At 50.7% G+C, this 26405-nt stretch overlaps 1 protein-coding gene across 14 annotated transcripts in view; it reads right to left on the bottom strand.

The window, feature by feature from the left end:
- PRDM15 (PR/SET domain 15) overlaps window positions 1–26405 on the bottom strand; it is a 75217-nt gene that overhangs the window by 27089 nt on the left and 21723 nt on the right. For 8 of the 14 annotated variants that reach the window (XM_023191894.2, XM_023191897.2, XM_023191965.1 and 5 more), the window contains exons 4-12: window positions 24941–25094; window positions 22638–22890; window positions 15252–15353; window positions 9118–9348; window positions 7434–7563; window positions 5998–6179; window positions 5647–5741; window positions 4948–5035; window positions 4004–4063 (exon numbers count right to left, since the gene is read on the bottom strand). In XM_023191894.2, the coding sequence (XP_023047662.2) occupies window positions 4004–4063; window positions 4948–5035; window positions 5647–5741; window positions 5998–6179; window positions 7434–7563; window positions 9118–9348; window positions 15252–15353; window positions 22638–22890; window positions 24941–25094 (1295 nt within the window). The remainder of the gene's footprint in view (window positions 1–4003; window positions 4064–4947; window positions 5036–5646; window positions 5742–5997; window positions 6180–7433; window positions 7564–9117; window positions 9349–15251; window positions 15354–22637; window positions 22891–24940; window positions 25095–26405) is intronic. The other 6 variants (XM_023191920.2, XM_023191989.2, XM_023191996.1 and 3 more) reach the window with 4 other exon arrangements.

The raw sequence follows: 26405 nt of genomic DNA, 5'->3' as shown, positions 1-26405 counted from the left end.
CACACCACACACCCAACACCCCACACACATGCCCCACACAAATACACTCAACACACACATCCACACACATGCCCCATACCACACATACTCAACACATACACCACACACAACCCACACACAAATACACAACACAAACACATACGCTCAGCACACACCACACAAATACACCACACATACACAATCACATATCACACACACCACATACACATACACCACACATACACTGAACACATATCACACATAACGCCACACCAAATACACACCACACACGAACACACAAATCACACCACAAATACACTCAACACACATGCCACAAAAATGCACATACCACACACCACATACACACACACACTCAACACACACACCACAGAAATATTCAAAACACACCACACAAATACATACACATACCACACAAATACATCCACATACCACACAAATACACAGCCACACACACTACACACACTCCACGAAGCTTCTAGAAACATCCATATCCCTGCATCCCAGACCTCATTGCCAGTCCCTCCTGAAAGGTAGCTGTCAAACTGTGGTTTCTGCTCCGCCCAGGACACTGACAGACCCCTAGTGCCATCTGTCCCTCCGATTCTCGCACAGGCGCCCGGGGGGCCCTCACTATCCAGTCCCTCACACTGCAGCATCAGCCCAGGTCCCCTCGCCCTGCCCCTGTCCATCAGATGCCTCACCAGTTGACGGCGACCCCGGGGCCCAGCAAAGCTGCATTCTCCTCCCTGTGTCACCAACGCAGGAGGACATGGCAGCCGGGTGACCTAGGAGCGGGGGCACCACAGCAGACTGCGTTTCTGGGCCCCTGGGCTCTCACCCACGGATCAGCTCCCGGGCTCAGTAAATGTTTGCCAAATATACAAATTCCCAAAACTGCATCGAAAGCTGCCATTTGTGCAAAGCAGCCACCCTGTGCCTCTCCCTCTCTGCTGCCCGAGGCAGCCGCCACGGAGTCTGAGGCTCGCACTGTCTAGGGTTTCCCTGCCTCCGCGTTTTGGGCCAGATCCTTTGTTGTGAGCTGCCCTGCGCACTGTGGGATGCTGAGCAGACATCGGGCTTCCACCCAGTAGGTGCCAGGAGGACCCCTCCCCACCAACGTGTCTCCAGACATTGCCGATGACGTTCCCTGGGGCGAACACCCTCCACTCTCCACCCCCACCAGGTAGAGATTCACTGGCCAGGGCTCACAAAATGAGACTCTCTGGGGTGGGCCTCAGGCCTCAGGCCTCCACATGTGTCTGGCTTCACTCAGGTGACCCCAATGTGCAGCCCAGGTCGGGGGGTGAGGGAAGCACACAACCTCCCCCGGGAAAGCCAGGCGTTCTCATCTCTTCCCAGCTGGGAATGGACAAGGCATGGTCATCTGCGAAGACAGGAGGCGGCCGTGGGGAAATCTATGCCCCACGGGTGCCACCCTCAGGACAGGGCAGGGCTGGGAGGGAACAGTCCCCTCCCACAGCTCCAGCCATGGCAGGACAGTGGGAGGTGGCATCTGCCAGGGCTGAACACAGCAGAGGTGGCCCTGTGCGAGGCTCCCCTGCCCACACCCCACCCCACCCGCAGCGTGACCTCAGCCCAGAGCCATCCTCACCTGGGCCGTAAGAGGGGCAACGTGATAGACGCTACGCTGAGTCCCAGCCTAACACACTGTTTGCCTTCCTTCCATAAAGTGAAACGTTGTCCATACAACCACTGCCCTCAGTTTCATTTTGGCTTAAGATTTGACGGGCTCTGTCCGTATCCACACAACCGCATGGTATGTGTCCCTCACGCACTGCGTCTGTGGTGTGCGTGCTCACCACGCTGGACGCTTTCATCATCACTTTAATGGCTACATGATATTTCATCCAGTTCACTTGTCACAACTCACTTTGCTATTTTTGACACTGTAGATAATTTAGTGATGGAATCTTTAGTAATGTGGATTTTTTTCTTCTGTCAAATCTCTTTATCATGAATTCTTAGGAATGGGACCACTAGAGCCACGGGCTTTGTGAAAGGCCACATCTTACAGCGCCGTGGCATCAGATCACCACAGGCCACACCTTACAGCACGGTGGCATCGGACTGCCACACTCCCCTCAACTTGGGTCTCCTGAACAGCATAGGTGAGCCTCCCCCAGGCGGGTGCTGAAGAACACAGGTGAGCCTCCCTCCCAGGCAGGGGCTGAATAGCACAGGCAGCCTTCCTTCCAGGCAGACGTTAAATAGCACAGGTGAGGCTCCCTCCTGGGTAGGTGCTGAACAGCACAGGTGAGCCTCTCTCCTCCGTAGGCGCTAAACAGTACAGGGGAGTCTCCCTCCCAGGCAGGTGCCGAACAGCACAGATGAAACTGTCTCCCGGGCAGGTACTAAATTATACAGGTGAGCCTCCCTCCCAGGCAGGTGCAAAACAGCACCATGAGCACCCCCCGCTGGGCAGGTGGCTCCACTAGTCCTGCAGCCCCGAAGAAGGCAATGCTGCTGCCAAAAGCGTCAGCTTTCTCCCTCACAAGCCCGTCTTGACCATGGAAAGAGAACCTACTTCAGACCACAACTCTGCCAAACCGAGGGTGGCTTCTCCCACAGCCACCCACTCATTGCCAGTTAGGGAACCCAGATGGGCACGGGGTCCCAACAATGCTTCTTTCTCCAGTAACCCTGCTGCCGAGGAGGTCTAGGCTTATGTCTGAATAAATGAGCCACTGAAAACAGCTGCCTACTGGGGTCTGATGAAGGGAGAGGGGCGCAGGGCACCCGGGGATGGAGAGGGGTTTACTGGGGGAGGCTGGTGGGCTGCATTTTGCCTGAGGGCCTGGACGTGAGCCTCTGCTATTCTGTAGCACAGTATTTATGGTCAGAGACAGCACAAGGAACACGATGATGAGCTACACCAGCACCTGGTCACACCACAAGGGACAGGCACCACAACAGGTCCCGTGAAGGGAGTCTCAGAAAACCCACAAGACTGTAACATTTTGAAACTTTCCCCCACATTGTACGAATTCTTGGTTTGTTGAAGGAAGATACACATTCTCTTAACTTCAATACTATAAATAAGTATAAGAGCATGCAAATCATATATATTCTGCAAACGAGCTCCATTTCAAGGTTTTTATCCTGTCTTTTCAGTCTAAAATGGGTAACCTTTGAAGCTAGAGCGTCTCAGGGGAAGAGGTGGTGTGATGCAGGTCCCTGACGCTCTTCGGGTTCCAGGTCACTAACGGAGGCCAGCGCCTGGCCTGACAGCACCTCTGGCTGACAGGAAGCCCCTGCTGCTTAGCCGCTTCTAGTACTTTGTTTTATTTGGGTCCAGAGAAATAGTTAAAAGTAACAGGAGGCAATGCCTCCTCCTCAACCGCGAGTCTGCCTCACCAAAGCGCCTTAGATGCATCACTCTTAGGAAGCCCAACACCCTTGCCTGCTACACTCCCGCGGGACTGCGGGGACCCCCAAGGGGAGGTTCGCCAACAAGATAAAGGTTCATCTGTCTGGCAGGGGCTGCACTAAGTGGAAGTCTTCAGGGGGCTGAGCCCCAGATTTCTTGGGAATTCTTGTGATAGGAGGGCTTAAAATGCAGGAGGTGCGGCACACTGGAAATTCATCCAGAAGCTTCTGTAGGCCACCTCATGCCAGCATGGATCCTTCAGAGCCACTAAAGCTCAGGCAAAACATGACTCGTTCCTGCCCCTCGGAACAGTCCAACCCGGGGAAGAAGGCATCAGGGAGGAAGAACCAAGCCCTGATTTCAAATAGGAGCCCTCGGAGTAGAACCAGCCGACCCCACCAAGGGCCCCCCGCCCCCAGCAGCCGTGGCAGGGCAGCAGAGCCTCTCACACGGCCCTCGTGCAGCAGCCCTGGCCAGAGCCCCTGGGAGTCCACTGCTGCGGGTGCCCTGTTCTCAACACAGGGGCGGGCGGCACCTTAACAACAACAACACAGAGATGCAAGTGACAGACACAGAGGCAGGCGGACAAGGACGGGGTGGGCGTCGAAGGCTAACCTGGTAGGTCTCTAAGCCGACTGCCGCCGGGCCCCCCCTCTCCAGGGTGTGCTATGAGTCCTAGAGAGAGGGGGACACAAAGGCAACAGTGACTCACCCTTCTGTGCCCCGCTGGGGACCCCCACTGCTTGGGCCTCCAGTGCCACCCACCACTGGGAATGGGGAACGCGTGACTCCCACATCCCAGAGGCTGCACGTCATCATCACTGAAGAATACAGGGGCATCCTCGGGCCACATGGAGAAGCGCAGCCGGCCTTGGCCTCCTTGTGGTGTCTGCTTTTCTTTGGTCTGCTTACTTGCTAGCAGCAAATTCGGTCAGAGAGACAGGGGCCTCAGACGCCCCCCAGGCCCACAGAGGCCACCTCTCCACTACAGGCTGGTCCAGGCACACCCGGCTTCAGGCCTCACACAAGGAAAATGCTTTATTTTTGGAGACTGGTGCACACAAGCAGGCTCAGAACAAAAACGATGTGTGCAGGGGCAACCCCGTTCCACCCTGGACGACGCAGGAGACGTGGATGGAGGAAGGCTCGCGGTTAGGAACAACCTTTACAAGCAAGCGAGCCAGCGCTCACTCCTCCAGCCATTATCCTGACCTTTTCCTTTCTTCCTCAGACGGCCCTAGAAAACATCGGACACTGCTGCTCCCTGTTTTCAGCCAGAACGGCCCCCCGCTTCACAATGCTCTCCAATGTGGGGCCATACGCAGCTCGGCTGACAAATGCAGGAAGAAAATTAATCCCTTTTAACTGGAAAGTTTCCATCTGTGTATCTTTAGGATAACAACTGCCTTGCAGCAAAATGGACAGAGGGAAATGGTAAAAGTGAGGCTGTCTATTCATGAGAACAATCTTTACTTCGGCCTAAAGTTCCCCGGCCTCTGCAGCGTGTCTGAGAATCCGCACTGCACAGGGGCCGAGGGGAGACCTGACCGCGCCCTCACCTGTCCTGCAGTTGTGGAACTCCAGCGCGCTCTCGATGCGGAAGGTCTTCTCACAAGTGCCGCACCGGTACCTGTACTCGCCGTCCACCTGGTCAGAGCGATACGCGTGAGTGAGACGGCCCGGCGCAGAGTCCACAGAGGCCGAGCCCCCGACGCGCTGCCCGGGCGACTCCGACCTCCACCACCCTCCCGCTCTGTTTAGGAACACAAGGGATGCATGCTCTTGCTGTTCACCTGCCTAGAAAGGGAACCCCACACTCAGGGACCCCCACTCCCAGCGCCTAACACTTCCATTCTCCTGAGTCTTTCTGCTGCGCTGGTGGGCATCTGGCCGGGACCAGGGGCTGGCAGGTGGCCCAGGGATGCCTGGACACCCACAGCCCTCACCTGCTCTCATCCCTCCTGGGACTCTCTTCTCAGGGACGCCTGGGCACCCAGAGCCCTCGGCCGCTCTCCTCCCTCCCTCACAGCCCTGGCCCACTCTCCTCCCTCCTGGGACTCTCTCTTTTTTCAGGGACACCTGGGAACCCACAGCCCTCCCCCATCTCCTCCCTCCCCCACTCTCCTCCCTCCCCCACAACCCCTGCCCACTCTCCTCCCTCCTGGGATTCTTTCTTCTCATTGCAACATGGTGATTTGGTCCATTGTCTGCCTCATCCCCACAACTGGGAAGAGAACCCTGGGCTTATTTCCACCCACCTCGTTCCTGCTATGCTTGTAAGAAACGTGCTGCTTTAGGCTCTCTTTGCGGCTGAACAATTTTGCACACTCTTCGCACTTAAACAGCTTGTCACCTGAGGAACCAACCAACCGAGAGTTCGCTCACTACTTAGAGCATTTACTGAGAGAAGCATGGCCACTGGGGAAACGCCCCCGGAGCCGCCTTACTCCCTCCATGCGAAGGCGCTGCAGAGATGATCGCCCACCAACCGCAGCCTCTCACTAGCGCAGCTCGTGGGAGACGACCCAAGGAGAGGAGACTCCATGCTGTCCTCCCACCCCCGGCCCCGGCCCCCGGCGCCGGCCCCTGGCAGGGCCGTGCAGACTCACCATGCGAGCGCACGTGCCTGCTCAGGTTGCTGCTGTTCTGGAAGATCTTGCTGCAGATGTTGCACTGGTAAACCCGCTTGTGCTCCCCCAGCTGTTTGATGAGCTTGCGCCGGATGCCGTGTCTGCTCGAGAGAATTAAGCTCCTCTTGAGTGTGATGGTGTTATTCTGATGATGGGTGAACCTGCCCGGGGACGTCAATAAGTTGGGAAAAGACAGGTGGGAAAAAAGTTCCGCGTTACAAGCAGCGTTGAAATGGCCTCCTTCCAAAACTTCCCAGCTAATCCTGAGCCTGTACGTGAGAAAGGAGGGAATGCGCCCAGGCGTCACTCCCAGCTTCCAGGGCACCTGAAAGGGACACCTTGAATATATAATGACATTAGGCAGCTTTAGCTGTAACCGCCACACACCTGACTGTGTTCTAACTCTGGCCACCAGAAAGCCTGGAGGTCAATTTGTGCCTCAATTAAAATAACCACATCTGTGTTCTGCTCTTGGTACTCTGTCTTAACTCTCCTCTGTTTTACATATTATCTGTACCTGATTTTTAAAACTTCTTTTCCCTATTAAATGTATTTTTGATGGTAAGCCACCTGAACTCTTCTGGGCAATAAGATAAACTATAAATAAATAAACAGGTAACATCATTTCTGACATTATTTTGCCAAGTATAAGAGGTGATCCAAAAAGGGCCCCAAAAAATGACCACCAACTTATTCAACTCCAGGGTAAAAATAACCCAAGAATCATAACTAAAACACAGGGCAATCTGTTAAATTCACTGAAATTCAAATAGCAAGGTGTTTTATCACAGCAGCATTGCGAAAGCTGGAGGCAACCCAGCTGTCCATCAATGGACGCACAAAAGACGGGGCATATGCACCATGGAGTATTACTCAGTGTTGAAAAGGAAGGAAATTCTGACACAGGCTACACATGGATGAGCCAGGGTGGAATAAGCCAGTCACGTAAGGACAAATTCTGTCTGATTCCACTGCTATGACATCTCTAGAGTCATCAAATCCACAGAGACAGAAAGCAGAATGGTGGGTGTCGGGGCTGGGGGAGGGGCTGGGGCGGGTGCTCAATGGGGACAGTGTTTCAGCTCGGGGAGATGGGAAAGTGCCACAGATGGCTGGGGGAGATGGCTGCCCAATAGTGTGACTATCCCGAATGCCACTGAGTTGTGCACTGAAACATGGTTAAAATGGTTAAATTTATGCCATGCATATTTAACCACAATAAAACGTTTCTTTCACAGTGGATGCACCATTAAACTCCTGAGCTCCAGAACATTCCTGCTGCTTCCTCAGCAGGTCCGTTTCCACCTCCTCTCCTGGGGCCTTCCTGCTGGGAAGGTGCCTTCCCTCCAGAATGGCTTGGCTGCTGCCAGCACTGTCTGTCCACAGGACGGCCCCAGGTGCCAGGCAGGACTTACTTTGGAACCGAGCTGGAGTCAGTGGTGGTGGTGGCCAGCTTCCCCAGAACCAGCTCCATGATCCGCTCATCCGGTGTTGCACTCACAGGCTCATCCGGAGGGACCTCGGTAATGATCTCTGCCACTTGCTCTGTACGAAGGGGATGTGACAAGCCAAGTCACCACAAGAGCAGGGGACAAACACAGCCAAACCATGGTGACACACCACCCCGTGGGGACCACAGCCAGGCCACAGCGGTAGGCACAAGTGTTGAGGTTTACACAGGGGAAAAAAGAAAAAAAAACTGGCAATATTTTGGGATCCACACATTTACTAGTATACACAGAAAAGCAAAATGTTTTTCTTAGCCCAAACTGAAGTTATAATTTGTTATTCTTTTTAAAAACCACAACATCGTAACACTACTTCAATCCCTCTTCATACCAACCAAAAATATTTTGGATATATAGCAGAAACTTCAAACTTATTTTCTGACAGAGATTTAGGAATGTTAATGCTTCTAATTAAATGTGCCAACATTAGTATAACCATTTTAGCTAACCATTTTGTACAAAAGTCAAAGATCACATCATCGCCAATACTAGAGACCCTGGCCAGAAACCGGAGACAAATGAAATAGGAGAAGATTACACAAAAAAAATTCAACCACTGGTTTCTAACACTTCGCCTACTAAATGTCTTCCCAACGCAAGTAAGAATTGGTGAAATATCTACCTGACCCACTTTCCCCCGCCCCCCCATCTTCTATACCTATTCACAGAGACGTGGGGAAACTGGCCAGCAGGCTTTCGGGTGCTCCTAAATCAGCGCCCAGCAGTGCAAAGCCAAGAAGCTGCAGACCGAGAGTGGAAAAGGGGAGGCTCAGAATATTTCACGATGGCTGCTCTTCCCAATTCTAATTCATCAAAACAATAAGGACTCCTTTTCACTCTCACAAAAGAAATCCTGGTGTATCCCAGACAGTAAAAAGAAAAACAGCCCGCTGTCAGTAACAAAGGTGAAGGGGCCAGTGGCTGAGCATCAGATCTCGTCCTCACTGTGAGGCCCACCAGGCGTGTGCTGCAGGTGGCTTGGATGGGGGCTGTCTGAGGACCACAGGGACAAGAGCCTTGCAGGGACCGCACACCCTGGAAGAGGGTCAAATGCCTCTTCAAACCCAACTGAGGATGCCGCACAATCAAAGGATGAGCCCCAGCCAGGGCCTGGGAGTGACTCAGTGCCCACCCAAGGGTGACGGACCAAGCACTGTTCAGCGATCAAGAAGGAGTCACAGATAAACCATGTGGGCGAATCTCCAGCCTGTACGCTGCCTGAAAGAGGCAGACAGAGTCCATTCATGAGAAATTCCAGGATGGGTGGAATGAACTGGTGAAGAGGACAGTCAGGAAAGCGGCTAACGAGACGGAAATGTCCTCTACCCTGATGGGGGTGCCGGTTTCACAGTTCTTTCCATTTGTCAAAATCCACAACCTGTATCCTTTTTAGTGTGAAATGTATTACATGGAAATTGTACTTTACTAGAGCTGATTGAGAGAAAACCAGAAGGGCTTAGAGTCTACCTTCCACGAGGCCTTTCTACACTGAGTTTTCCTGCCCTGCCCTCTGCCCCCTGTCCCGCCAGCCCTCAGGTGCCAGGAGGGCTGCACCCCACGCAGGTACTCATCGCAGGAACCCACTCGTCACCTGCGGGTTCCTTGTCTTCCACGATGACTAGAGGCTGCTCAGCTTTGGACGCTTTGGGTTTTCTCCCCCTTCGAGGCTTTTTCTTCTGTTCTTTGGGGGCAGCATTCTCGTTCTCAGGCACTGCAGGGAGTTCCCCCCGGGGTGTGCCCTGCTCCTTCTCAGGAGCTGCCGCCTCACTCTGGCTGCCTAGAGGAAGGCTTTTGGCTTGTTCCAAGTGGCCCAAGAGATGTTCTGCAACGAGAGATGCAAAGGCACCATGCAATTAGGAAGCCTGCCACCACCCACACCTGCCCTGGCCTCTGGTTCCCATGTGTGTTTATTTTCAATCTCATTTGCCAACCTTCGTATAGGCAAGTGAACTTGATTTCTACTGTTTTATTTCCTCTGCATCCAACACAGTTGCTATTTTTAAAAGTAAATTAAGTGGTAAAAGCAATGGTAGGTTTAACCATGAGGGCAGTTTAGTGAAAAAAGCAGACACACACACGTCTACAAAGCAAAAACCTGAGAAGGAGATATCAAAATATGAACGTGTCCAGGCCAGGTGGCTCACGCCTGTAATCCCAGCACTTTCGGAGGCTGAGGCAGGTGGATCATGTGAGGTCAGGAGTTCAAGACCAGCCTGGTAAACATGGTGAAAACCCATCTCTAATAAAAATACAAAAAGTTAGCTGGGTGTGGTGGTGTGCATCTGTAGTCCCAGCCACTGGGGAGGCTGAGGCAGGAGAACTGCTTGAACCCGGGAGGCAGAGGCTGCAGTGAGTGAGATCGCACCACTGCACTCCAATCTGGTGACAGAGCAAGACCCTGTCTTTAAAAAAAAAAAAAAAAAGAATTGTGCCCTAGAACTGTGAAAGCCCTGGGAGACGTAGCAGAAGCAAAATCAAAACACTCTGTAACACTACTTGCACAATCCAGACCAGAGTGTATGGAAGGACCACTGTGGGGGTGGGGGAAAAAGAAGATTCCTTGCTAAAGAGCTTACCAAAACAACAACAAAAGCAAGAGAAGCCCCAGGAAACCTAAAAAATTAAGCAATGAGCCATCAGGGTGTCAGCAGACACACACACACACACACACAAACTCAGGAAGAATGGAATTCCTAGATAGTAACACAAGCTGGGAGGAGAAAACTGGGGGAAAAGACATTTAAATGAGTAAAGAAGTGAAAAAAAATAAAAATAAAAAAGGCAAATAAACAAGCTGTTATAAAAAATAACCAAATAAAACTTATATAAAATAGAGACCCAAAATAAAAACACAATGTATGGATTAAACAGAAAATTAAGACACAACTGAAAAGAGAACTCATAAACTAAAATGAAGAGCTGCAAAGATTACCCAGAATGTAGACAAGTAACAAGGAGCTAGAAAAATATGAGGAGCTAAGAAGACATGAAGTGTAATATAACAAGAAGGTCTAAAACATGTACGACAGGACAAAGCGAGAATAGGGAAGGAGGGCTAAACAATGGGCAAGATAAGGGTAGGGGATTATCCAGAATGAATGAAAGACATGAATCTTCAGATTCAAGATCCGAACAGGGAAAACAAATAAAAATAAAGACATAAATGATGACTCTGTTATAAATTGCAGAACTCCAAAGACAGAGGAGGTTTCAAAAGCAAACAAGTACAAGGCAGCGATTACTTATGAAGGAACAACTGTAATGACAGCAGACGTATCAAGCGCAACAATGGAAGAAAGTAGCATAACAACATCCTCAATGTGCAGAAAGAGAATAAGAATAAATCAAAAATTCAATATCCAGCGAAAACTATTTCCAATGAAGATGGTTAAAGAAAGACATTTTAAGACATAGACTGAAAAGATTGCCACTAGCAGGCCTGCCCCAGAGGAAATTCTGAAAGGCAGTAAGAGTGATTTTAGATTGAGGGTCAGAAATATAAAACAAAGGGAACTAAAGTTTAAAAAAAAAAAAGCCATACATAAGGAAATTAGCAAACATCATTCTAGACAATTATAAATTCCAACAGGAAAAACAGAGCAAATTCGAAAATATTTAGAATTACACTGTGGGAGGAAGAGAGCCCACACATCAAAGAGATGTGTATATACTCTACTTGTTAGATGAAGCATTTTAAATATACTTATTAAATCAATTGTGTTAACTGTGTGCTTCAAATCTATATCCCTGTGATTTTTAGCCTAATTTATCAATTAAGATATATGTATTAAAAGCTCCCGCCATGGAGGCAGATTTTTCTATTTCTCCTTGTAGATCTGCCAATTTTTGCCTATTATTAGACTATGTTATTAAGTGCATGTAAATTTAGATGCACTGTATAATCAAAATGTGGAATGCAGCTAACATGGTTCTTAGGAAAAAATCATCCAAAATGCTTACACAAGACAATAAAATAGCTGGAAATTAATGAATTAAGCATCCAACTTGTTAGAAAGACACAGAATGAAAAGTATAAAAAGGAAATAATAAATAAGAGCAGAAATAAAGTAAATATACAACAAAAAGGATCAACAAAGCCAAAAGTGGGTGCTTTGAAAAGACTAATGATATGGATAAGTCTGGCAAGAAAAAATAGAGAATGCACAAATAACCAGTCCTAGCTGCAAAACAGAAAACAGCAGCCCTCTGTAACTACTCGTCCCCACCTATTATTGCCTTTCCATTTTTCCGTATTAGATAGCATCTATGATTTAATATGGAAGACAAGGATTTAGCTTTCTTATAGACTATACTTTCCCTCCCAAACACTTATCTTCTCCACAATCCCACCAACATATTTATATCACTATTTTGGGGTAAATCAATAATCAGTGTATTCATAATTATGACCATAAAAATGTATTCACAACTGTACCAATATATGTTTATGATTCGTTTTTTGGTTTGTTTGTTTTTGAGAGGGAGTCTCATTCTGTCGCCAGGCTGGAGTGCAGTGGTGCCATCTTGGCTCACTACAACCTCCACCTCCAGAGTTCAAGCAATTCTCCTGCCTCAGCCTCCTGAGTAGCTGGGACTACAGGCGGGCACCACCATGCCCAGCTAATTTTTGTATTTTTAGTAGAGACGGGGTTTCACTATGTTGGCCAGGATGGTCTTGATCTCTTGACCTCGTGATCCGCCTGCCTCAGCCTACCAAAGTGCTGGGATTACAGCTGTGAGCCCCTGGGCCCGGTCTTTATTTATTTATTTATTTATTTTTGATTCGGAGTCTCACTCTGTCGCCCAGGCTGGAGTGCAGTGGTGCAATCTCGGCTCACTGCAACCCTTGCTTCCCACGTTCAAGCCATTCTCCTGTCTCAGCCTCCCAAGTATCTGGGACTACAGGCACACATCACCATGCCTGGCTAATTTTTGTATTTTTAGTAGAGATGGGGTTTCACCATGATGTCCAGACTGGTCTCAAACTCCTGACTTCAGGTGAACAACCTGCCTTGGCCTCCCAAAGTGCTGCCATTACAGGCGTGAGCCACCATGCCTGGACCGATTCTTTTTTTTTTTTTGAGACGGAGTCTCACTCTGTTGCCCAGGCTGGAGTGCAGTGGCCAGATCTCAGCTCACTGCAAGCTCCGCCTCCCGGGTTCATGCCATTCTCCTGCCTCAGCCTCCCGAGTAGCTGGGACTACAGGCACCTGCCACCGCGCCTGGCTAGTTTTTTGTATTTTTTAGTAGAGACGGGGTTTCACCATGTTAGCCAGGATGGTCTCGATCTCCTGACCTCGTGATCCGCCCGTCTCAGCCTCCCAAAGTGCTGGGATTAAACGCTTGAGCCACCGCGCCTGGCCCTTTTTTTTTTTTTTTAAGTATATATATATATATATAACCTTCATTTTCTCTGGAGTTAATTATTGCCTTACTTTTTATTAATAACATTTGCTTATTTTTTTCTGTTTATATTACTAATTGATCCTTAAACTCTGCCAGAAGTATAACTCTTTCCTCTACAAACATATCAGTTAATGCTCTATTTCCTTCTTTTCTTTTCCTTTTTGAGCCATTCTTCCTGGAGCCCTTGCCCCTGCTCCAATCTGGACCAGGTATCTATCCTTGAACTAGGGAACATCTCTTGTCCTACAATCTCCTTCACCAGCAACCTGGGCATTCCCTCTGCTCCTTTCCCGCAAAGGATCCTCTCTTGTATCCTACACGCAGTGGACGTGTCCCATCTTTTCTGTGCCATCTTTTCTGGCCATCCAGCACTGTGAAACATCCTTGTGATGTTTTGCTAACTTCTGAGCCCCACCTTTCCCAAAACACTCCTTTCCCAAACTGGCTCAGCACAATCCATCTCAAGAGGAACACACAACCCCTCAGCCTGAAAAACAGAAACACAGCCCCTCCTTTCTCAGGGAGGTCACACAACCCCTCCTATCTCAGGGAGGTCACACAGCCCCTTCCCCCTCACAGGGACACACAGCCCCTCCCCACTTACACGCCCGCTGCCTTTGGGGCTGCTCCTCAGTCTCCTCCTTCCTGGGCTCCTGAGCCATGGATTTTCCTGAGAAGCCCCCCAGCGAGAGGCTGCCACAGAAGGCAGCGCTGTCACCTGGAAGGCATGCTCGGAACCCCTCTGGTAATCTGGGTGGCAGAGGCTGGGCTGCCCGAGTCCCTGACTCCAGCCCTCGAGGCAGCCGTGCTGTGGGCAGGGTCTCCTGCCTCTGTTTACTCATCCCTGAGATGCAGTCACGGTTGTATTGCATGGTGTTGATACAAGGCAGTGCCTGGAGGACCTGGCAATGAGGGGTCTTAGTCACCACCAGCCTGAATGTAAGGGGAGCCCGAGTACCACATCTTACGTAGTTGATGACATACAAGTAGAATTTGACTGAAAATATGAAGGAATTTCTTTGTTCTTCACTCAAAACTAGTTATCAGGAAGAAAAATAAATGAGCAGCAACATCTGTGTGGCTTTGTGGAGGGGACCGCCCAGTGCAGGCAGCACCCTCCCGCTGTGAAGCACCTACCATGGGTCTCCATGAGGTCTGGGGTGTGCTCTGCACAAACGTGGCACTTCTAGAAAACCCAACCGCCTGCTCTGCTATTTATGTCTTGGTGACAAACACAAAATGCTTCTCACCAAGCAGAGGGCAAAATGACACATGCGTAAATTCATTAAAGCCAAGATGAGTAGGATGTCTCAGGAACGTGTGACCAGGTAGCTAAAGCCTGCTGGTGTCAGCACAGCACAGCTGTCCCAGTCACTCCTCACAACTGCACTGCCTGGAAACCTGCCAGGCCTGGGGCCTCTGAGCATGTTCCACATGTGACAAACGCCACAAACTGTTTCCATGCGACTCCCCCATGGTTTATTTTACAGGAGTCTTTCTTCACTACACATTAACCTCGTAAGAGGCTTGTAGAAAAAAGCAGCTCCCTAAGAGAAACAAAGTTCCCAGAGCACTGCAGAAGCTGGAAATGTGTTCAATTCTTTCCCGGCCACCTTAAATTGGTCTATCAACCTGAGTAGATAAAAATGTTTTGCAGGCCGGGCGCAGTGGCTCACGCCTGTAAACCCAGTACTTTTGGAGGCCGAGGCAGACGGACTGCTTGAGCCCAGGAGTCTGAGCCAGCCTGGGTGAAACCCTGTCTCTTCAAAAAATATACAAAAATTCGCGGGGCGTGGTGGCACATGTCTGTGGTCCCAGCTACTCAGGAGGCTGAGGTGGGGAGGATCGCTTGAGCCTGGCAGGTCAAGGCTGCAGTGAGCCATGATCATGCCGCTGCACTCCAGCCTGGACAACAGAGCCAGACCTTGTCTCAAAAACAGAAAAAAATGTCTGGCAGATAAGGAAACAGTGGAAGGGGCTGTCAAGTGGAGACAACATAGGCAAGACGGCACAACAGATGCCATGGCTGGCTCCTGGCCCCTGCCAGCGCGCCAGAGTCAAGGCGCCCAGCTGAAATGCAACTTCCACAACCAGGAGGAGTGAGGAGTGAGGTCTGCGGGGGTTGGGGGTGGGAAGCGGGACTGCCCAGAAGCTTTAAACCCTGAGAAAGCCTTGGTTCTGGCGACTACATTGTGGGGCAGTGGGGCAGACAGGACAAAGCTGGGGACATCCCGACAGCCGCAGGCAGGTGACAGCATAAGTCAGAGGGAGCCCGACACAGGAGTTTTACAACAGGGGCTCCCCACACATCCTCCTTACCATTGAGGAGCTGCAGCTCCAGGAAGGTGGCGGAACACACTTTACATGCCCACTGGCTGGGCTCCGACTCCACGGGGGCGCTGTTTTCTGGGGTGCCTGCAGCTTCAAAAGACATGAGAGGAGAAGAAGGTGACCCCCATGCAGCTCATGTCTCCACGAATCCCGGCCCAGCGGAGAAGGGGTGTGTGCTGAGAGGCGGTGATGACAGTGATGACAGCAGCTGATGGGCCTGTGGTCACTCCACATGACAGACACCATTTTCAGAGCTTTACACACATGGCTGATTCGGCCATGTGACTGTCCCCTTTTCACAGATGAGGCAACTGAGCACAGAGACATGCCTGCTGCAGGGTCACCAGTCACAGAGCTGAGAACTCCTCCAAGAAGCCAGTCCAGAGGGACCAGGTTTGTCCCTTACATGACTTCATGAGAAAAATGCATCCTAAAGAACCAAGCGTAATTCCTCCAGCTCTCACTGGCTCATAGAAGAAGAGACAGTGGAACCCAAAACAGCCAGCCAGTGGCGCCCCCGTGTGTGGCTGGGCTGCTGCTCCCGCCCAGCGCTTTCCTGCAGACTTTCGGTGGATGACTGACGTTCTCCCTAGCTGGTATCCAGCAAGGCAGCCAGTAACCAGATATGGCTCATGTCCCAGGAAGTAAGTGTTTAATTTTACTAAATTTGAACTTAATTTTACACAGACACCTGAGACAGGGGGCTGCTATCCCAGGAAGCACCTCTATCCCTCAGCCCCCACCACACAGGAATCTGGGGAGAGAGAGCTAGGCTGAGGGTACATGACATGTGGTGTAAACCCGGCTATAAAGAGAACTACAGGCACCTTTTAACAAAAAAGTCACTGATGCTCTTGTGCAACCTAAAACTGGGAGGCATTTTACGTGAGAGTGCCACGATCTGGCCCAGGCCAGTTTCTCTACAATTCATCTGGCAGCTCTATGGGCCAGCCCAGGGCAGGACCCCTGCCCATCACTTTGACTCCAATCACGATACAGCCTGGATTGAAGTTCATCACCTACAGCAAAGTCTAGGGGCCACTCCCAAAGACAAACTCCTGGGTCTTAAAAAAAAAAAATCCAGAACTACAACTGCACACGCATTCAGCACTAGAAAAAAACACGTATATTTTCATATCCAAAACCAGCACTAAAGATGCAATGAATAAAAGGAAAAGATAGAGATTACTGCTATCACCGTTTGCATGCATGTTCTGAGTTTTCATAAGATAACAAGAAGAAAGAGGTATATAAATGCAACAGGAAATTTTTTGTCATACTAAAAATAAAGAAAGACCAGAAAGAGCGTGTGTGTGGGGGGTGGGGAACCCTGCCAGCAGGGCATTTTTCCGGGACATCCCGTCCCCACCAGCTTCTGTTCCCTTTTACGCTTGCTCTCCGAGAATCCACTGCTTGAAGAATCCCAAAATATCAAGGACAAATGGAAATCAGAACCAAATTCCCATTTCTCACTCACCTTCCCAAACATACACAGGTTCCAAAGAGAGAAAGACACTCACATATGAGTTTCAGAAAAAGAGGACAGGAGCCCAGGTGAGCTGGAAGCCACCACTTCTGAACAAGGCGAATTTCTTCTAATCCACGTGGGCCCTTGTCTCCGGCAATAAGCCTCCACAGCCCCACAAGCGCAGGTTCTCCTCAACTTGGTGCTCAGCTGCTAAGTAGAGGGGACTAGAAAAACTTGTCATGATGACTATTCGCTCATCAAGAGAAGTACTCGAGATTTTCTGAATATTAATTGTAAAAGATAAGAATTCTTAAGAAAAAATATTAGTTAATAGAAGGCAATTCTTGACTGCCAATCATTTAAATATCCAACAAAAGAGAAGTGTCTCAACAAAATCTAACACCATACAGCTTTAAAGTGATGCCAGAGATAGTACCAATAGGGAAAAGGCTTAAGATGTGGTGAGCCAGACTGTGCACCCAAAGAAAAGTAAGCACTAAGATGGGAGGTGCAGCTAGAGCTCTGCAATGCAAAAATGCAGAATTTTTTTTAAAAAAAGGAACAGCAAAGCTACAGCACAGCAAATAGTCTGGCATTCCAGTGGGCGGGGCTGACTACAGGGCAGCACCAGAGAACTTCCTGGGATGAAGTCGAGGTCTGTAAGTCAACTGTGGTGGAGTTCAGTCAACTGTAGATACTCAAAAGTCTCTAAACTGTCAGGGACAGTGGCTCACGCCTGTAAGCCCAGCACTTTGGGAGGCCCAGGCGGGTGGATTACTTGAAGCCAGGAGCTCAAGACCAGGCTGGGCAACATAGCAAAACCCCATCTCTACTAAAAAATGCACAAATTAGCTACGCGTGGTGGCATGCGCCTGTAATTTCAGCTTCTTGCGAGGCTGACGCATGAGAATTGCTTGAACTCAGGAGGCAGAGGTTGCAGTGAGCCGAGATCACACCACTGCACTCCAGCCTGGGCAACAGACCCAGACTCTGTCTCAAAAAAAAGCTCTGAACTGTACACTTAAAATCGTTGAGTCTTACTGTATGTAAACTATATGTCATCAGTGCTGGTTTTTAAAATACAGGGGCCAGTGAGGTGGCTCATGCCTGTAATCCCTGCACTTTGGGAGGCTGAGGCAGGTGGATCACTTCAGGTCAGGAGTTCAACACCAGCCTGGCCAACATGACGAAACCCCATCTCTACCAAAAATAGAAAAATTAGCTGGGTGTGATGGTACATGCCTGTAATCCCAGCTACTGGGGAGGCTGAGGCAAGAGAATTGCTTGAACTGGGAGGTGGAGGCTGCAGAGAGCTGAGATTGGGCGACTACATTCCAGCCTGGGTGACAGAGCAAGACTGCCTCAAAAAAATAAAAATTAAAATAAAAAATACTAGAAAATGTGAATCATATGGCAACAACAGTTGAGTTAGAACAGTGATGCTATATGCGACTGAACAGTTTCCCCAATGTTATAAAATGTGTTTGTATTTTACTTTTTTCATCAGAAAGGTGATTTTGAAAATTTTCTCTCTTTGAAACCCAGGTGTGTTTCAGAAGGTGAGTGAGAAATGGGACTCTGGCTCTGATTTCCATTTGTCCACGATCTTGTGGGATTCTTCAAGCAGCAGCTTCTCAGAGCAAGTGTAAAAGGGAGTAGAAGCTGGTGGGGATGGGATGTCTCATAACAACGCCCTACTGGCAGGGTGCCCCACCACACTCTCCTCCTGGGCCCCATGCTCTCTCCCAGGAAGATCCAGGATGCTTCTTGGGCTGTCCCCTCCATCAGTCAGCAGGTTCAGGTTCTTGTAAAGAAAGAAAATCAATCTTAATGTGAGCTCAAAAAAAGATAAGGCCAGGCACAGTGGTTCACGCCTGGGATCCCAGCACTTTGGAAGGTGGGAGGATTGCCTGAATCCAGGAGTTCAAGACCAGCCTAAGCAATACAGTGAGACCCATCTCTACTAAAAATAAAAATTAAAAAAATTAGCTGGGTGTGGTGGCACATCCCTGTGGTCCCAGATACTAGGGAGGCTGACATGGGAAGATCACTTGAGCCCAGGAGGGCGGCTGCAGTGAGCCATGATCATGCCACTGCACTCTAGCCTGGGCGAGAGTGCCAGACCCTATCTCAAAAAACAACAAAAAAAGAAAAGGAACTAGAAAAGTAAATCCACTACCAGAATAAAATAAGTAACTTTTAAAGGGATGTGTTACTGCTCCTTTAGTACAAAACCGAACTTTTCTCTGTATTTAGAAGACAGCTCTGCTGATCTGCAAAACCGACTGATTTCTATACAAAGATGCACGTTTGGAGCGAATGAAGAGACAGAATTAAGTCAATGAGTCTTAGGAGCTCTCACGCTCACCAAGACAGACTCGGCCACCACAATAAGTGATTTACAGGAAGACGGTTCCTGGGTTCGTCGGCCGCCAGTACGGTTCTAGGAGCACACCAATGACCCCGGAGGCCACTCACATCACTCTGCCTACACCCACTGGGCCAGAGGTGCAACAATGCCACCAAAGGCCTCCTTTCCTCCCACCACGTAGGAGCGTTCTCTCTGGGAGCGTCCACACCAGAGGCCACGTCACTGAGCAGGAGAGGAATTACACAGTTACCCTAGAACTCCAGGCCTTCACGTGTCCAGTCTAAACAGTGAGAACTGGGCAAGTGGCCAGCTTTCTAGATATTTCTAGCCTTTCTTCGAAGGTCTTGTTATCTACTGAGATACTCATTTCTGAGAAGCGGGCAGCGTTGGGCTCCCGTGCACAGCTTCAGCTGGGTGAGGTGCTCCACACACACTCAGGCACTGGTGGACCCTGGGTGCACTGGGCAGGCAGGGCTCTAGAAGCACCACTGTGCCTGGACAGGGACGTCTGGGGACTCAGGGAGGAGGGGCCCAGGGCAAGGAGCCAGGTAGGTAGCAGAGGATGAGAGGCAGTGTGTGTGTAGGGGGGGGCGCTGACGCGGCTGCTGGGTTGCTGTTTAAACAATCAGCAGGAGGACCCCAAGGAAAGCCCATCAGGGCAGCCGGCGGCACTTCGAGGGCCAAGCCAGAGCTCAACAGGAGGCTCTCTCGGGAAGGGAAGGGAAGGAGGAACCCAACCGACCAGTGAGTGGACAGGAATCGTGACGTTCACTACCTCTCCAGAAATAACTGCTTGCCATTTGTCCCCAAACACAAGCGACCATTCTAAAAAGCATTTCTGAAATCTAAGAGTAACTGAGTTGTTTATTTATTTCCCCAAGTATAAACCCTGTTGAGGTTTAAGCTATGCTGAAGTGACCACATGCTCCCATTTACACAGACTGTCCTGGTCGAGTTATGACAAGTGTCCTTTCGTTCTGAGAGGTTTTAGGGAGGAATCAGAATTACCCCAGGAACTCTGGAATCAGGAGGCGACTCTGTTGAACACCACAGTCCCAGGCTGACTCCATTTAAATCTACGGTTTCAAACTCAGCTCCAAGTTGAAGGGTCTCCAGCAGGTAAAATGAATACAAAACACCCGTAGCTCCAACAAGGGGTGGCAACTTTTGCTTTGACCTTAGCCTTGAGAGTGGTGAGGGCATCCCCCAGGATATAAGCTGACAACGGGGTAAATGGCCAAGGACAGCATCTCAGAACCCAAACCCCAGCATGGCTGCAGTCTGGGCTGGCCATGGGCACACATGCTGCCAGCTGCCTAGGCCTTCAGGAATTCCAGACACAAGCAGCCCAGGCCCCGAAGATCACAGTCACTTGGGTCTGCTCAGAGAGCCCCACCTCGCAGGACTTGGAAATGGCCCCTGACCCAGCGGGCACCACCAGGGGGCCTCTCTCATGCGGGGCCAGGCCAGGCCAGGTACCTGGTTTTGCAAAGCCACAAGGTTAGGGCTAGGAGCAGCTGGGTAAAGAGCAGTGGGTTTCTCCAAGTTCTTTTGTCCTTTTCATTCTTAAAGAACTCCACACAAAGCCACGGTCTTTCTCTGTGAAGGGTGCAAAGCCCCCAGTACACTCAGCTCACTTTACCAACCTGGCCGAAGAGGACGCTGCCACCACTGCAGGCCCTAGAAGGAGCCGCCCCACCTGGCTCCTTGCCGACACTCCCCGGCAGCATCCCCAGCGGCCCCTCTCCACCCAGCCCTCACATGGCCCACAGTGCGTTCAATAGTGGCTCCCCAAAATTCACATCCACCTGCCACCTTCGGGAGAGGATCTGTGCAGATGCCATCAAGTTACGGTGAGGATGTGATGGACTGGGGAGGCCTGAATCCAAAGACGGGTGGCCTTATGAAGGGAGGACACAGAGGCATGGGGGAGAAGACAGGCAGAGACTGGAGTGACACAGCCACAAGCCAAGAGACGCAACAGGCCGCTGTGCCGGCCACCACCAGAGGTTGGGGAGAGTCCCAGGACAGATCCTCCCTCAGGGTGCCCAGAAGGAACCAGCCCTGCTGACACCATGACCATGGACGTCTGGCCTCCAGCACTGTGAGAGGCACATTTCTGACGTGAAGCCACTGGGTTGCGGGTGTTTTACGAGGGCAGCACGGCGCTGGGACACTCCCACACAGCCTGTCGCAGACCTGGGATTAGGGATAACCAGGGCCATTTTACAAAGCCTCAATCATACTGACAAACAGGACAGACCAGAACCTTCCAAATATGTTAAGAATCTTACGCTACCGAGCTACTAATATTTTGGATTACACTGCATTTATAAAACAAGGAAACAATGCCCATATGAGAATCAGGTCGTTTGGTTTGGGGGGTGCTCAGCGAGTCAATATCTACTTCTCCCCCTTGAGCACAAAATCTTCATGCCAACGATAAATAACATTGGCTCCCATGCGTAGCGTCAGCTTCAGCCGTACGAAATTGCTGTTTTGCAGGTCAAAAGGAATTTCATAGTTTCTTCAGCTTTCACGAGGAGGATCTATGTCAAAACACCCGCAACATGGATGAGAAAGATTTAAAGTTCAACAGCCCTGCTTGATGGGCAAAGTGATGCCCCGACCCCGGCTTAGCAGGACAGGCACTGTGATCTGCTTTTCCAGCAGGAATGCTAGATATGGGCAGATCACACACATAACCTTCACTAGGGCTTTCTTTGAACATGCAGACACACACACAGGTACGCACCTGCACACGCGCGTACACACACACACACACACACACACTCCCCAACTCTGGAAGGCGGCCATGGCACGGTGAACAGCAGCACTGGAGCCGGGTGCCAGGGACCAATCCTGATTTCTTCATCTACTCCACTGTGACCTGGGGTCAGTTCCTTAACCTCTCTGTGCTATTTTCTCTGCCTAAAGACAGGGCCTCATAGGATTAGGAGGATGAGTCACTGGACGTAGCCCCAAGGGCAGAGCTAAGCAGTCATGCACCGCGTAACGAGGTTTCAGTGAATGACAGTGGTCCCATGAGATTCTAACACAGTATTTTTCCTCTATTACCTTGTCTATGTTTACATAAACAAATACTTACCATGCATCACAGTTGCCCACAGCATGCAGTACAGTCACATGCTGGACAGGTGGTAGCTAGGACAACAGGCTACACGGCACAGCCTGGGTGTCTAGCACGCCATGCCATCAAGGTGCGTGACAGTGCGCTCTACAACGCGCCAAAGACAATGCCATCGCCCCAGGACACATTTCTGAGAACGTATCTCTGTTGCTGAACACCGCCTCACTGTGTTAGCTTGTGCTACATCCACGTGCCCAAACGGACCAAGGATGTTTGACAAGCAGAAAGACAGACCCGACTCTCCACCCCTCCGCTCTCCGCATCCCAGCAGCTGGCCCAGCACAACCCATCTCATCAGTGTGGGGTCAGCGCAGAGCCAGGAGCCATAACCCCTCCGGCGAGGCCTGAGGGAAGGTGGACTCCAGATCGGGGGCCGCCACGTACCGTGGGCGCCGGAGCCGGCCTGCTTCAGCATGGGCTTGTCCATCTTCTTGGCATAGAAGGCCGCGTACCACACGCGCAGCTCGGTGCCCGGGGGGATGTCTCTGGAGGTGGTGAAGTACACGTCGCTGCCGTGCTGGTAGGCCGTCAGGTTCTGGTGCTCAGCCTCCGCCGCCGGCCGCACCAGCATCATCCAGTTGCAGTCATCCTCATTGGAGGTGTCGAAGCACACAGGGTGCCCGTCCTTCTGGAACACCTGAGGGTGAGTCGGCCCGCGGAGAAGCCGGGAAAATGGCTGATTACCCATCTGTGTGTCAGCATGCTGGGGGCGGGCGCTGAGGAACCCATCTAGACAGTGCCACCTCAGAGGCCATATGGGCTCCTGGATGGGATGCTGAGGTGTTTACAATGGTGAGGAGGGTCACAGGTAGACTATGTGGCTTGGATGGGTCAAGTGAGTCACAGGTAAAAGGAAACAGCAGACAAAGCCTATGTGTCATCACACATCACACACCAGCCTATGTATCATCTGGATACCTGAGTGTTACTCACGGCCCAGGTGCAGAACTCAAGTTCAAATCAGGTTCTAGTGGGCCTGGGGATACTGAAGTTCTAGCCCTACTCCAGGCCGGCTTTGGGCTATCTGGGCTCCACTCCTAGTCCACGTTCCATAGGGACACCTAGGCTCTCCAGATGGCCCGGTGGGAACAGGGACACAGTTCTACTCCCAGCTCCACCACAGGATGCTGGGTTCCTCCGGCTTTATGAGCTACTTCCCCATCTATCAAACAGCACTATTGCTTTATGGATTAAATGCAGGCAGGAAGCAGGGAGAAAAACTTACATATTTTGAAGTTCAAATCAACCACACGACTAGAGGAGGGTTTTGTTCCTTATTTTCTGATGCCATGATCTCTTCCTCCCTGCAGGAAGACAGCTCTCCCCTCTCCTAAGCTTTTCCTAGAGAGGCCTCTCTAAGGACGGAGCCCTTGGAAGTGAGAGGCGGGGGTGGGGGACCATCAGGTACCGAATGACCACCAGTTGCTGAGGAAAGCGTGCTCCCAGCTGGTGGCACCGTCCCTCTGGTGGGCACAGTCCAGCTGAACGCTGGTGCGTGCACTGAGAACAACCCGCTACCAGGAGATGACCTGCAAAATCGCGTAGCTGAACCACCACCAAAATGGGCACAAAAGGCTTCTTTAAAGGGGCCTCACCCCCAACTGTGCACCCACACCAACTGTATACATTCACTGGATGGGTGCTGCAAAGGACAGGCAGGTAGCCAACGGCCTTTCAGAGGCTGTATCGGGTATTGTTACATATTTCTTCAACTTAAAACAGCTCCTTCCTTCCTCCCTTCCTTCCTTCCTTCCTTCCTTCCTTCCTTCCTTCCCTCCCTCCCTCCCCTCCCTTCCTTCCTTCCTTCTCTTTTTGTAAACAACTCAAGGGACTTTCCTTTTTTCCCCTTTTTGCTGCAACCTGCCTTATAAGCCCAGGTTTTCAAAGGGCTTCCAAAAACCCAAGCTTGTTCACTTCACCTGCCTGTCCTAAAACAAGAGGATCCCTTTCAAGGGTCTCTAAGAAAAGTTTGCTAACTAACAACCCATTCCTCATTTGTTTATTTCACAGATATTTCTGAAGCCTGGCTGGCTTGGGGTACTATCGTACCCCTGAGGGCAGACATGGGAACAGTCAAAAACCCACGTCGCCTGGCCTCATAGGCCTTCCAGAGGGCTCATTTTTTACGTATTCTAAAGCCTGCCTTGCGATATACATACATTTTAGTTTTCTCGAGTTCACGTCAAAGTAGAGAACCACTGTCTTCTCTCAGACTGATACGCTTTTTAGAGCTACCAAACTTCGTACTGTTGGCCAATGTCTCCTCACTGCCTAAACAAACACCTTCCCTTTGAAAGAGCTTTGCAAACGACCATACGCTCTGCACAGGTGTGAAAATAACCGGCGTGATGGACCCCTGCAAGACACTGCCTTGAAAAGCCTGCGACAGCAACGGAGGTCGTAAGACAGCCGGAGTCAGCATTTGGGGTTTCTCCTGCGTATGTGTTTTAAATACGCTCTTTAATGTTCTGAAAAACTGAAAAATTACAAAATACCAACTTAACATTGATGCTCTTGCAATGTAAAAAGAAACGTTTCCTTGGAAATTAAGCAGACCTACAACATTTAGAGCTATTTTCGAGGAACTGACAAATCACAGAAACTCAGAGGTTCTCACTCCCCATTCCCACATAGGAACGCCAGAAAAACACCCAGTTCCTGAGCTCCTGCTTGGCAACAGCTTTTACCTTCAGGGGAAACGCGGACTCCTTTTCCCATTTGGCGACCCTCCTGGATTCAAAGGGACCGAACTGTGTCCGCTTGACGAGCTGAGTGACAGCAAACACCCCCTCGGCTCCGTCTTCCAGTCGTCTGATCTCCAAGTTGGGAGGAAGGGATGACCTGGAAATGGAATAAAGCAAGACTCAAAAGACAGCACTCACACCTGGGGACCGACTCGTTAAGATAACCTAAAAGCTCGCCCTCACTGACCGCCAGGGGTCTTCTGAAATAAAATTCTCCAGGTGATAAAATAGAAGCCTTCTAGTGGCTCACACCTGTAATCCCAGCACGCATTTTGGAAGGCGAGGTGGGAAGACTGAATGAGCCCAGGAGTTTGAGACCAGCCTGGGCAACATGGTGGAACGCTGTCTCTACAAAAAATACAAAAACTTAGCTGGGCATGGTGGCGTGTGCCTGTTGTCCCAGCTAATTAGGAGGCTAAGGCAGGATGGCTTGAGCCCGGGAGTTCAAGACTGCAGTGAGCCGAGATTGTGCCACTGCACTGTAGCTTGGGTGACAGCACAGGACCCTGTCTCAAAGAAAAAGAAAACAGAAGCCTTCCTACTGAGGCTGAGGTTGTGATGATGCCCTCGGGCTGTGGCAATCTAGCCGTAATCTTGTGGCCTTAGCTACACGAGGCCGACCACAAGGCCCTCCTGAGATTCACCCAGAGCACACCGTGGCGGGGCTGTTTACTGAAGGATGGATTTCACTCCCCGTGGCAAAGACAGCGACAACAGGCGCATCTCTGATGGGGCTGCTATGGGACAGGAAAGGGTCAGACTGGCGTGGGGACCAGCGATGGAGGGGGGACCACAGAGAACTCGCTGCTGAGGAGCCGTAGCAACAGCACCCCGAGAGAGATGCAAGGGCCATGGGCGTCCCAAAGAGAAAGGGTATCCAGCCAAGTGGAGCAGGCCAGTTTCACTGAGGAGGTGATCTCTTTAACTGAAGTAGAAGAATGTTAAGGACAGGGTGTGGGGAGGAAGGCATAGGAGCCAGGACGAGCCCATGACACGTCCAGAACAGAGGCGGACGTGGGGTATCCAGCACACAGGCCCCTCAGACAGAGGCAGACATGGGGTCCCCAGAGCACAGGTCCCTCCGACAGAGGCGGACATGGGGTCCCCGGAGCACAGACCTCTCAGGGTGGGCAGGAGGCGGCTGAGACGAGGAGCCAGCCCAGAGGGTCCAACTGCAGGACCAAGGGTTTCAGCTGAATTTTCATGGGCAACAGGCAGCCCCTGAGGGTTGTGGGGAAGAGGGGAGTTGATGGGAAGAGGGGGGTTGATCCTCTCTCTACTTTAGGCCAAAACATTAATCTCTTTGTTTTGAATCACACTAAGGAAAAAACAAATGAACGGTGTTGTGAGGCATGGGGAGGCTCCTGGAAACAGTCCTGGAAAGACGGTGACCATCTGTGCAGCAGCA

This window comes from Piliocolobus tephrosceles, chromosome 19, assembly GCF_002776525.5.
Source record: "Piliocolobus tephrosceles isolate RC106 chromosome 19, ASM277652v3, whole genome shotgun sequence".
NCBI classification, from domain to species: Eukaryota; Metazoa; Chordata; class Mammalia; order Primates; family Cercopithecidae; genus Piliocolobus; species Piliocolobus tephrosceles.
The sequence above is the reverse complement of the archived record's forward strand: the minus strand, read 5'-3'. Positions and strand labels throughout refer to the sequence as shown.